Below are 13,421 nucleotides of genomic sequence, written 5' to 3' on the forward strand. Positions count from 1 at the left end.
TAATCAATGATAAGAATATTAAGAATATTAGATCGGCTCTTTTTAATATAAAACACGATATACACCTACTTCTTCTCGGCCATAGAGCCAAACGCGATGTTATTGCGAAATTAAGTAAGAAAATTGAGAAATCTGGAAATTTCGTATCCTGTGGTTGGGATCTCAAAAACTCTCCTTGGTCCTCTTTTAACTTCCCCTGTAAGAAATAGGCGAGAAAAATATTGGTCCGAAAGTTGGCTAAATCGGGAATCGAACCCGAGACCTTCCGCTTGCCGGGCGAATGCTCTTCCAATTGAGCTATTCAGACACTTACGAAACAATACATTTCTCAAAGCCGAGAAGAAGGAGGTGTATATCGTGTTTTATATTAAAAAGAGCCGATCTAATATTCTTAATATTCTTATCATTGTTTATTCACGTCTGGGCCTAATTACGACGCTTTGGGGAGAGGGGGGAGATTGAAAGCATTGAGAAATGTATTGTTTCGTAAGTGTCTGAATAGCTCAGTTGGAAGAGCATTCGCCCGGCAAGCGGAAGGTCTTCGGGTTCGATTCCCGATTTAACCAACTTTTGGACCAATATTTTTCTCGCCTATTTCTTACAGGGGAAGTTAAAAGAGGACCAAGGAGAGTTTTTGAGATTCCAACCACAGGATACGAAATTCCCAGATTCCTCAATTTTCTTACTTAATTTCGCAATAACATCCCCATACAGCACCGATAGATTGCAAAAACATTACAACAATCTTTCACCGCAATATTGCAATATTGCAAATTCACTGCAAAATGTTGCTACATCATTGCTGTTGAATTGCAGCAATGTTAAAATGTCCGCTTTTTGGAAGATTGCAACAAAATATTACAACAATATTGCAATATGTTATGAGTTTGCAATAATGCATTGTTATTGCAACCATAAACTAATGTTGCATATGCAGGTATATAAATGTAAATAAATCATTAATGAAAATACGTTGTAGTTAATTTATATCTATTACAATATATAAATTATAGAATTTGGATTACATGCAATATTTCCGAAATATTAATGTCATGTTGCTACAAGTGTGCTGGAATTGTGTGCACTTATATCTCTGCAATGTCTTTATAATGTTGCATTGCAACTTGCAACATTGCAACGTTGCTGCAATATAATTGCAATAATCTGTGCTGTATGGGTCGCGTTTGGCTCTATGGCCGAGAAGAAGGAGGTGTATATCGTATTTTATATAATATTTATGGTATGTGAAGATAAATATTTATAGTAATTATTTTGTAAATCTTTTTTAACTAAATTGTTAGTTCTTTCATTTACTGCTATGTGACGTATCCCAGTAAACACACATGTAACTGATACTTCGTGTTATATAACCAGAAAGTATCTGAAAAGTATCATTGATATGTAATTAATTTATGTATATGATACATAAATGTGCTTCTACTTAATACATTTCGTATATGTAAAAGTAGCATGTAAAAGATACATAATTATACTACTATCTGTAAGAAAAATGTCTCGCGTAATAAATCTTTTCGCGTAGTGTTTGGGCGGCTATATGTAATATCTCTAGTAACACTAAAATTTTCGTAAGATCAATTATATTTTAATACTATCTATAGAACTCTCGATCACAATAAAATACGATATAAAAAGAACGTCTCAAGCTTTTGTCTTCTTCTTCTTCTTCCTTTATTGACAATGGCGCGAACCACGCTGCTTCCTCTTAATTAGATTTAAGATATAGTCCAGAGTACTTTCATTAAATAATTAGATTGCTTTCACGGAGAAAGGACAATATAGGAGATATCACCTTAGGAGAATTCTTAAGTATGTTAAAAACGTTATAAGGAGGTGGCAATTCCAGTCTCGTCGCAATCGATAAGAGCAGCAAACGACAATGCTCTTCATAGAGAGGACAGGACCACAGGACATGGTCGATATTCTGAACAGGAGCCCCACAATCACACACAAGTGATTGAACAATGTTGCATCTAAATAGGCTGGAATTTAAATTGTAGTGATTAGATATAATTCTAATAGAAGCGACAATAGCGCTTCTCCCAATTTCAAGCCCAGCAAACCACGGCTTAGATGGAAAGTTAGAATAGAATTGAAAGTATTGCGTGCCCTTAAAACCGGATTGACGCATGAGACAGCCCCTAGTAGCAAGCAAATAAACATTACGAACGAAGAAATAAAAGTCACAATGAGGAACAAGAAAATCACAAGAAGCACCCTTCCTTACAGCTCTCTTAGCTAGAAAGTCAGCCAACTCATTACCCGGAATCCCAACATGCGCCGTGTTATGTGCCTCGGGTAAGGCACAAGGGGTCGCACCAAATTAGGATGAGGATCCAGGGCGTCAAGGCTTGAATCGGGATGATTGAATGAATGCACTTCACTTTTTCACTATTAAATAACTTTTATTTGAATTAACCACTTGACGTTTTCTTTAGTTCCACAATGTTACACTTGTACGTTACGTATATCAGTTTAGCGGCACTAGTTAACTATGACTTCGCAAAACGCGCGCGCGACTGCGATAAGATGTTATAGATCGCACGCAGTTAGCGAGGTTGCTTTAATTAACGACTCGAGAGCGACTGCCGGGCGCGTCTCCTGCTCCGTTTTTATAGTATCGCTTTTTGGAAGTTTCTTGATCGAAAGGGGTGCCTGGCAACGGGCCCTCTCGGTCAAGGACCTAGGTGCAAGCGAAGTAAATTCCAAGTCCTTCCGCTTTGCTTGCACATTGAGCAATTTCGGTTCCGCGTGTATCCCGCAACGCATGCGTTTTTACGCGGTCAGTGCCCGTCGTCAAGCGGATGTAATATAAGTAGTTATTTCTTAATAGTTACATCTTTTAGGGATATAACAGCTTTCAAGAAAAAAATAGACATATTTGAAGCAGACACAAGTGATGACAAATAAAATAGATAGTGAATAATCCATCTTACAAGTAACACTACCCAAGTGCCACTCGCCGATTTTGATATACTTAGAATATGTTGTAGTCTAGGTCAAAATAAGAGACACGTATTTTTTTTATACGTGCCCATACGGCCGTTAAAGTGGTGAAAATCCTCTTGAAGAAAAATAGGTTTTTATCTTTCTGAGCAAATATCGTCGAAACAGTAGGAGATATAAAAAAAATTTTTAAACAACATTTTTATGGTTTCTAATGTACTTTAAAACTGTGCAATCAAATTTTTCAAAAATTTTATATTTTTCAAAATCCTCTTCCCGCCTCTCAATTTTTGAAAATTAAAAAATTTTGTTTATAGTATAACTTATAGTATATTTAACAACAAATTCAACCATATATGATAAAGTTGTATTCCGAAGTCGCAGTATTCAGAAATACCATATATCAGTTTGAAGTACCTCTGTATACCGCTATACACGCGCTTTGTCCGCCTTATGACTCTTGCTATTCATGGCGATAGCTTTGTTCGTAATTTCACAGAGACTACCATAAAAAACGGGCTCTTGAAGGATTTAATTGATTTTTTGTCACCTCCACGTTGGTTATTCCTGGGTTCGACAGAGAGCGAGAACTTGACTTATTTTTTCAAATAAATCCTTCAAGAGCCCGTCTTTTATGGTAGTCTCTGTGAAATTACAAAGCTATCGCCATGAATAGTAAGAGTCATAAGGCGGACAGAGGCGTGTATAGCGGTATACAGAGGTACTTCAAATTGATATGTTATATGGTATTTCTGAATACTGCGACTTCGGAATACAACTTTATCATATATGATTGATTTTGTTGTTAAATATACTATAAGTTATACTATAAACAAAATTTTTTAATTTTCAAAAATTGAGAAGAGGGAGGAGAATTTTGAAAAATATAAAATTTTTGAAAAATTTGATTGCACAGTTTTAAAGTACATTAGAAACCATAAAAATGTTGTTTAAAAATTTTTTTATATCTCCTACTGTTTCGACGATATTTGCTCAGAAAGATAAAAACCTATTTTTCTTCAAGAGGGTTTTCACCACTTTAACGGCCGTATGGGCACGTATAAAAAAATACGTGTCTCTTATTTTGACCTAGATTACAACATATTCTAAGTATATCAAAATCGGCGAGTGGCACTTGGGTAGTGTTACTTGTCAGTAAATTAAAGCTTTTAATAAGACGCAGGTGATGACAAAGAAAATTTAAAATAATAAAAATTGATTTTTAAATACTTTTCTTAATATAATTATTTTATAGTATTTAGTAACAATAAGGCTGTTAAAAATGTATAATGTTAAAAAGTACAGTGCGTACAAATGATAAAGGTAATAAGTTTCACTCTATATTATATATGTATATTTTATATTGTACGTGTATATTGATATCAACATGACATTGTGTAATTATCATTTATCTTTGAAATTTTATTTTATTCTTCTTTTTTCAAATATATGTTAAATATTTATAAAAAATAAATTTATATTAAGTACTATAACATTAATATAAAATTTTAATAAATGTATATATGTATTTCTAAGTTCTGTTATATGTGTAATATCTGAAAGAATAAATATAAAATAACTTTAAAAAATTAAATAACAGCATAAAAGAATAATCCTCCAAATATTATACTACGTGCATCAAAAGAGTGCTTGGATGAGTCGCGATCTTTTCCAAAAATGGTTTTTCGAACAATTCGTCCCTTCGGTTGAGAGATTTTTAAACAAAAATGGTCTTCCAAGAAAAGCTATTTTGTTACTCGACAACGCTCCATCACACCCGAACGAGTCGGTTCTCAGAAGTGAAAATATAATTGTAAAATTTTTTCCACCGAATGTGATCTCCATTGGACAACCAATGAATCAAGGCGTACTCGAGACTTTCAAACGTCATTATCGACGTTTTTTGCTGCAAGAAATTCTGGAAAAAAGCGCCGCGGGTAGTACCCTTAAAGAGTGTTTGCTAGCAATAAATATGAAAAGTGTTATTTACTGGTCAGTTCAAGCTTGGGATGTTGTCCAAAGGCTTACGCTTGAAAGATCATGGGCAAAAATCTTGTGTTCTAACAATCAAAGCGATGAAATAGCAGACGATGTAGATCTGCATAGCATTATGGAGCAGATTCTTGGTTGTGAAAACATCGAAAGAAACGATACTGAGGAATGGGTTCATGGTGATGATTGTGAAGAAGAATTTACAGACGACGAAATTGGCCAACTCGTAAATTCTGGAGAAGAGATCGCGGATGATATAGAAGACGGCGAGGCGGAAGAAAGTCCGGTAATCAGCCACGAAGAAGGATTAAATGCGCTTGAACTAGCTCTCAAATATATCGAGGAACAGCCGGAAAATACTGCAAGTGATCTCTTATTGATGAAACGATGACGAGATATTGCAGCTAAAAAACGAATGAGCAGGTTGAAGCAGTGCTCTATCACTGACTTTTTTAAACCACGTTTGTAATATGTAAGTATGTAATGCTTGTTACGCGAAAAATTAATCCACGTTCGTTAATTTTTCATTTTCATATGTTAATGTGGTTAAATTCTCTTGTTACCATTTTAAATATACCAAAAATAAGGGAAGCTTTCGAGTTTTTTTTATTTATTCCGTGTTATCCGAGTTTTCACTTATCCGAGGTACTACCCCTTCCCCACATTACCTCGGATAAACGAGGTTTTACTGTAGTACTTTTCGGGATATATGAACGCAGTGTATAATGGCGCTAGTACGTTCGTAAACTGTCCGTCCACGTTTGTCCAAATGGAAAGGCGCCACATTACTATACCTATTGTAGATCCGGCCTAAGGATTTAAAAATCATCTATTGTGAACCCGACCTTATGGATCAGGCTTAATACGAACTTTATGGGTGCATTCGTTTATGCAGTGATTAGCGCATCCACTGCGCATCCACTGCGTCTATTATCTGCGAGTCACGTGACATCATTTACCGAACGATCACCTGCGTGAATTGACTGCTCAGATTGTAATTGGAGTGCGTAAGTAAAGAAATTTTAAATAAATATGAATTAACTTAGAAATAAATATTTTTTATCGGCTCTCAATATAAACAATATAAATATGATGGTTTCTAAATCGGCCTAAGACCCATAGCACGAAAAATTACAAAAATTAATTATTCGGAACTGTATCTCTTGGTACGAGATTACTAAAGTTCCATATATTAATTAACCTCGAACTTACATATGGAGAAATAGGCGCAAAAAATATAGGTCCAAAAAGTCGCTGAAGCGGGAATCGAACCCGCGTCTTTCACTTTCCGGGCGACTGCTCTTATCACTAATAGCTATTTAGACTTTTCGGACCTATATTTTTCGCGCCTATTTCTCCATATGTAAGTTCGAGGTTAATTAATATGAAACTTTAGTAATCTCGTACCAAGATATACAGTTCCGAATAATTAATTTTCGTAATTTTTCGTGCTATATGGCTTTTAGGTCAATTTAGAAACCATCATATTTATATTGTTTATATTGAGAGCCGATAAAAAATATTTATTTCTGAGTTTATTCACGCCTGGCCTAATCACGGCGTTATTTACTAACATCTACTAAAAAGGCAAATGAAAAATATAGGATCGAAAGAGTCTGAATAGCTTAGTGGTAAGAGTAGTCGCCCGGAAAGTGAAAGACGCGGGTTCGATTCCCGCTTCAGCGACTTTTCGGACCTATATTTTTCGCGCCTATTTCTCCATATGTAAGTTCAAGGTTAATTAATATATGGAACTTTAGTAATCTCGTACCAAGAGATACAGTTCCGAATAATTAATTTTCGTAATTTTTCGTGCTATGGCTCTTAGGCCGATTTAGAAACCATCATATTTATATTAAATATGAATTATTATTTGAATAAATATAATAAAATTTTTAAATAGGTTGAAGGTTCTGACATATGACGTGTGCACATAACATTTTTAGACAGTGATGACGGTAGGATTGAAATGTTGCTGAATGTAGACTTCTCAGATTTTTCCAAACTTACTGGGGACGAAGTAGCTTGATAGCTAGGAATGACTGTAACAGAATTGCATCTTTATACAAAGCACATTTTTTTTAAACAGATTACTTTAAATTTATATTCTTGATAAAAGTGCATTTTTAAGTTAATTGGATCGTAAATATAAATTAACAGACTTCATAATTTTATTGTATTACTTACCTTGCATTACTTTTAGTTTTGTAGGATCTATTTGGAGGAGTTATTCTCCACCTTCTTTGTTCTGAACTTTTATAACATAACTCATAATTGAAATAATTTTCAGGCAACGTTTCCAAGTTCAATTGGCTTAACAATGGAGAAGACTACATTCGTTTACGCAGTAGTCCGCAGTACTGCGAGCAAAGCATCCTAAGCAGGACCTCCGAGATGGCTGCGCAGATAGGCAGCAGCTCTGCTTAAACGAACAACAAACTGCGCTGCAGTCGGTTGCGGAGGTGGAGTAAACGAACGACATTTGCGGCATTCTGCGGCAGTCACTGCATAAACGAATGCACCCTATGAATACCACTTTATAAATGAACACGTGATTACTCTGACGACACGTGTTATCAGCTGTCATGATATTGGTTGGATTTCTCGCGTATGCGCACAATAAAATCTTATATATATCTTGATTTTCGGCTACTGTGTCCCTCGAGTTTTGCGTTATCACCATGTGGGGTCTCCATTATCAGTTCGGAGATTGCTCGTGACTCCTGCTGACCCTTAATAAAATCCCTCCGCGAGAAAATAATTTTATCAAAGTATATACTTATTATATATAACAAAGGAAACGTGTGTGTGGTGATGCGTCCCGCAAGGAGTTAAGTGCATTAAAAATAACCTCTCTCGTTGATGCTCCGAGTTTGTTTCTTCGATGTATCTTTATCGAAATCCACGAATTTGTGCGAATACATTTAACGTATGTTACAAGTGTTATGTGAACGCGATCACTTAATTTTTGACCCTTTTTGCAGTGAATATATGTGAACAATTCTGTTATATCATATGATCCAACTTGAGGAATGAGATCTCTTTTTTTCATTTGGTCGTGAATTTAATTGCACATATTTTTCGAAATTAAATAAATATTTGTGCTCGCAATTTTTTTTTTTGAAGCAGCAGAAGTAAAAAATAAGGAAATACAGGTATAAAAAAAGAACCATTTTTTTACTGTCATTTCATGTCATTGTTATCCTTGTTTGATCTTTTCACATACATTGAGTGACAGTTGAAATGTCAACAACGATACATGAGATTATTTTACTGTTTTATTACCTATTTGTTAAAAATCGCAAATTATACACTTTAATCTTAAGTTTCAACTCAAATATGATTGAACATAAAAATCACACATTTTTGTATACATATGAATTTTACATATGTGTATATATATATATATATATATATATATATATATATATATATTTTATATGAATTTTTTACTCAGTTTCAATTTTACACTCTGTATATATAATAATTATATCGTCATTAAAAATTTTACTGATGGTTATTTAATGATTAAAAAATAATAAGGAAATTAATGATTAGTTCGACCATACTGGTACATTACGTTTCGACTTTAAATTTAGGTCTTTTTCAAGTGCTAAAATTATAAAAAATTAATAGTTAGCGACGCAAAACTAAAACTAAATACAAGTCAATTCGTGCAAGGAAAGACAACAATGTACTTACTTAAAACAATTCTAATAAGCCACATTAAGATATAAATTATGATATGTTAAGCATTGTGAACTTTAACATGTTGCTAAGACATTCTGTCAACTACTGATACAAGACACTAAATTATTCTAATGACCTTATCATAAACAGAATTGAGATTGTCTGTGTCAGTTTGAAGATTGATTGTGTTTGTTTGCTTTTTAATATATAACATTTCAGCAATCTCTCTCTTACGTCTATGTTTTTCAGTATGTAAAATACAAGGGTCAAGCCACCGGAAATCGTGATTGCATTCTATTCTATGTTTGCTAACAACCGACAGATTCGATTCATGCTTTTTAATGTTCTGGTGTTCCTTTATGCGAGTATTTAGATGTCTCTTTGTTTGTCCTATGTAAAAAACATTGCAATCAATGCATTCCAGTCTATAAACGACATTTGTTTTATTTAATTTAGGAGTGGTATCCTTATCTCTTTTGATAAGGCTACTTACAATTAGTTTTTTCTGTAATTTATATACTACTCTTAGTCCTTTTTTTCTAAGTGATTAAGAGATGTTGTCGCTGAAATTTCCCATGTATGATAACACAATATATGTACAATCATTTAAGTTATTAATATTACTATTTTTCCTGCTATTATTATTGGTGTTCTTATTTTTTTAAAATTGTAGTCTTTTTTATATATTTATAAATGGTAAGTAATGGAAATTTATTATTAGTTAAAATCTGTTTTACTATATTTATATTATTATTATGAAATTTTTTATTTGACAATAAGATGGCTCTGTCCACTAAATTGTTTATGCAGTTAATTTTATTTTTAAACAGATGGGCTGAAAGGACGTTAATGTATCTCCCTGAGAAAGTGGGCTTCCTAAACTAATTAGTGATTAACTTTCCTTTACTACACCTAATAATTGTTGTGTCTAAAAAATTGATGGAATTATTACATTCTATTTCATAGGTGAATTTTAACCATTGGTGGTAAGCATTAAAACCGATAACATCTCATCTAATTTATTGCGTGGTATAACAGTAAAAATGTCATTGACATATCTGAAATAAACCGGAACTGCGAACTGCAATGAATTTAAGCAATGAGACTCTAGATCATCCATCACCATATCTGCCAGGATGGGTGACATCTCAACTCTATTTATGATAAGGTCATTAGAATAATTTAGCGTCTTATATCAGTAGTTGACAGAATGTCTTAGCGACATGTTAAAGTTCACAGCGCTTAACATATCATAATTTATATCTCTATAGCTTAATGTGGCTTATTAGAATTGTTTTAAGTAAGTACATTGTTGTCTCTCCCTGCATGAATTGACTTGTATTTAGTTTTAGTTTTGCGTCACTAACTATTGATTTTTTATAATTTTAGCATTTGAAAAGGACCTAAATTTAAGGTCGAAACGTAGTGTACTTCATATCTAATAAAGACGAATTATTAATAAGAGCCAGTATGGTCGAACTAATTATTATTTTTTAAATTCTCTCTGGCGAAAAATACAAATCTATTATTTAATGATTAAGTTAATCAGAATATTATTCAAGTGACTCACAAATGTCAATTTATTTTCAATTTATTATACATTTAAATTAAAAGCATTTAATGTTAATTTAATTGTTTTATTGTTAGTGATAAAACTTGTGGTATAAGTCATCGCAATATTACAATACTTACAATAAAAATGAATAGAATAAAAATGAAGAGATTCAAGATACTTATATGTTACATATATTAAATTATGTTTTGTGTACTTTTGAATCAACATTTTTAAATGTGTCACTTTTTATATTATTTATAATCTATATTTATTTATAATCATAATTATTTTTTATTTAATATGAAATAATTTTTATATTATGTATATTGTAAAAGTTTATAAATATAAACTATTATACTTTATTTATTTTTTTACAAGTTTATATATTTTATTTTACTATTATTTTATAAGTATATCAATGTCTATTCTGAAAGTTTAGTCTCATTCTATCAAGTATTTATGAATTTTTGCAAAGTAATAAATAATTCCCATTTATAATTTCTTATTATAGAATAACAGCTTTCATCGTCTTTGATACATTCATAAGTTTAGTTTTCTTTTTTAGACATGGTTTCTCTATATGAATGTGAGAGGATAAGAAATGATGAGAATTCTAATATAACTGTGACAATCAAATATAAAATACAGTAAATTAAGCACAATTTACATTGTTATTTATGAATTAAAGATGATTGTCAAAAATAAATCTTGTCGATTGGTGAGTAACATTTACATATAATCTCATCTTGTAATTGTAACTTTAAACATGTAAATATTTATTTTTTAGTTTTATATTACTCACTATTTTATTACTTTATTATACAGTAAACAACATTTTTGAATGTTTTAAGTTTAGTATATGTATATATGTAACCATATTATATAATAAATTTTATAGTATGTTTTGTATGTGCAATAAATTAAATATATGAATCTTTTGCACACTATATTGATAAGTTTCTAGTTTTTCTTATATATGATTTTTTGCATTTTTTATGAATTTTTAGTTGTATTGTTTAAGTTAATGTGAATGTAAATTTCACACACGCCAAGATGGCAATTGGAAATATTATCTGTGGTGCAAATACTCCAAAAGTGAAAAAGAAAAAAATTAAGGTATATTTTTTGTTATTAAGAATATTTCTTTTATTATCCTCTGTTAAAGATATCACATATTCTAAAAGATTAATTTATTGCAATTTTAATATTAATATTTTAGCAGTTATTATTATTATTATTATTATTATTATTATTATTATTATTATTATTATTATTATTATTATTATTTTATCATGATACAATTTGATAATTATATTAAATAACAACAATAGCTAATAAGTATACATATTTTTATAATATTCTTTTATATTTATAACTACAATTTATATATTTTTTTTAAATTATAGACAACTGAACGCAATTGGATAGAGGCTACATTTCAAAAGAGAGAATGTGCAAAGTTTATTCCGAGCGTGGAAGATGAGCATAGGTAAAAATTTTGTATGAAAGGTTGAATTTAATAAGAAAAATAATATTTATAAAGTATAAATTATACAATTTTTTGAGTATATAGCTCTTTGATATATTAATATCTTATATATAATAAACAATTGTTTATACTTTGTATTTTATCATCGATTCCGCGTTAAAGTTGAAACTTCAAGCTTCAAAATGCTTTTTTAATTTTTAGTCTACTATGATTTTTTGCCAAAGTTTAAATTTCAATTCAATTTTAAGGATATGAAAGGTGTTCCCTATTTTTTTTAATAGTGTAATATTATAACTTTTATAACATATGCAATAATAAACAAAATATAAAATTAATCATTAATGTAGATATAATCTCAAAAAATCAAGTATTTTTATACTAAGATATAATTATCATAGATGTTGCTGTGGCAATTCATACACTCATCATTGTGGAACTGGGGCAGATGTTCAAAGTTACACTCTCAGTAATACCAGAGAAAAAGATCGTGAACAGTGGTTTCCAGGAAAAAATACTCGCGCTTTCCCCACCGATGCATATGGCACTATAGAATTTCAGGGTGGCCCGCATCCTACAAAAGCACAAGTATCTGTTCTTGTTTTTATATTATTTTTATATTATTAAGGCTCCTGAATCTTCAGAAAACACACTAAAAATTCTTAGATGCTATTTTGAAATAAAAAGAAATCTAAGAATTTTTAATATGTGTTCTCTCACATATTAAATATATTTTATACATATATGAATGAAATTGACATATAATATTATTTGCAGTACGTAAGATTGGCTCATGATACACGACCGGAACCAATTGTTCAGCTTTTATGTCGAGAATGGAATTTAGGCTTGCCCAAATTGTTAATTACGGTCCATGGTGGTAGATCAAATTTCGAGCTTCAGCCGAGTTTGAAGAAGGTTTTACGTAAAGGCTTATTGAAAGCCGCTAAAACAACGGGAGCATGGATATTCACGGGAGGAACCAATACAGGTATATAATTTTTAGTAATTTTATGGAAAGAATAATAAGTTTAATAGAGTGTATATTCTTAGGAAATTTTATTTTACTTTGAAAAATCAGGAAATTTTTAGGAATTTGTTTGAAATTCGAGGAATTTAAAAAAATGCCTTTTTAATTTGACTTTTATTTAGAACTTATTAGTTTTAGAATTTATTAGTTTTTAACTTAAGAAACATGTCTAACAGCTAACATATTTTGTCTTTATTAAAATTTGGTGATCTGTTTTATTGCCTATCTATTTCAATATCAGGATCTTATGTAATTTTTATTTAAAAAATTCAATTTTTTAATAGATAATTAAATAAATTAGAGTAACTCTTTCTTTATTTAATAAATAATTAAATAAATAATAATTTAATAAACAAACTAAATAATAATTTAATAAATAATTTAAATAAATTAATAATTCCTTAAGACGTTTATAATAAATTATTTTTTGTTTTCTATTTTTATTTTATATTATATTTTTGCATATATTTTTTAGTATTTAAATATTACGATACATTGGCGCTTTGCTATTGTCCAAATTATATTTATAATAAATTAATAAATCAATATTAAATACTAGAAAAACTACACTCTCGACTTTTTCAATTTTTCAACTATATAAATAGAAAACATTTAAAAAACGTGTACAATAAAGGAACTTTTAAAAAGCTGGCTCTACAAATTTTCTTATTTTATTGGACATTGTATCCAAAAATTAATATTTT

The 13,421-nt window shown here is 30.7% G+C and overlaps 1 protein-coding gene and 1 non-coding gene across 8 annotated transcripts in view; one reads left to right on the top strand and one right to left on the bottom strand.

Annotated features, from left to right (window-relative positions):
* Positions 1 to 234: 234 nt before the first annotated feature.
* TRNAA-GGC (transfer RNA alanine (anticodon GGC)) lies at positions 235 to 307 on the bottom strand. Its single transcript has one exon. It is a non-coding gene; the product is annotated as a tRNA-Ala (tRNA).
* A 5,520-nt stretch (positions 308 to 5,827) lies between these two features.
* The window catches only part of Trpm (transient receptor potential cation channel, subfamily M), a 34,233-nt gene continuing 26,639 nt past the window's right edge, over positions 5,828 to 13,421 (top strand). For 2 of the 7 annotated variants that reach the window (XM_029303708.2, XM_029303715.2), the window contains exons 1-7: positions 5,828 to 5,963; positions 7,247 to 8,111; positions 10,767 to 10,919; positions 11,209 to 11,317; positions 11,608 to 11,690; positions 12,089 to 12,275; positions 12,465 to 12,678. In XM_029303708.2, coding sequence (XP_029159541.1) covers positions 11,255 to 11,317; positions 11,608 to 11,690; positions 12,089 to 12,275; positions 12,465 to 12,678 — 547 coding nt within the window. In that variant the 5' untranslated portion in view covers positions 5,828 to 5,963; positions 7,247 to 8,111; positions 10,767 to 10,919; positions 11,209 to 11,254. Of the gene's footprint in view, positions 5,964 to 6,859; positions 8,112 to 9,612; positions 9,815 to 10,753; positions 10,920 to 11,208; positions 11,318 to 11,607; positions 11,691 to 12,088; positions 12,276 to 12,464; positions 12,679 to 13,421 lie in introns of all 7 variants that reach the window. The other 5 variants (XM_029303711.2, XM_085487614.1, XM_029303712.2 and 2 more) reach the window with 5 other exon arrangements.

The sequence above is a fragment of the Nylanderia fulva genome, unplaced genomic scaffold (assembly GCF_048542155.1).
Source record: "Nylanderia fulva isolate GAGA-0341 unplaced genomic scaffold, ASM4854215v1 Scaffold58, whole genome shotgun sequence".
Taxonomy (NCBI): Eukaryota; Metazoa; Arthropoda; class Insecta; order Hymenoptera; family Formicidae; genus Nylanderia; species Nylanderia fulva.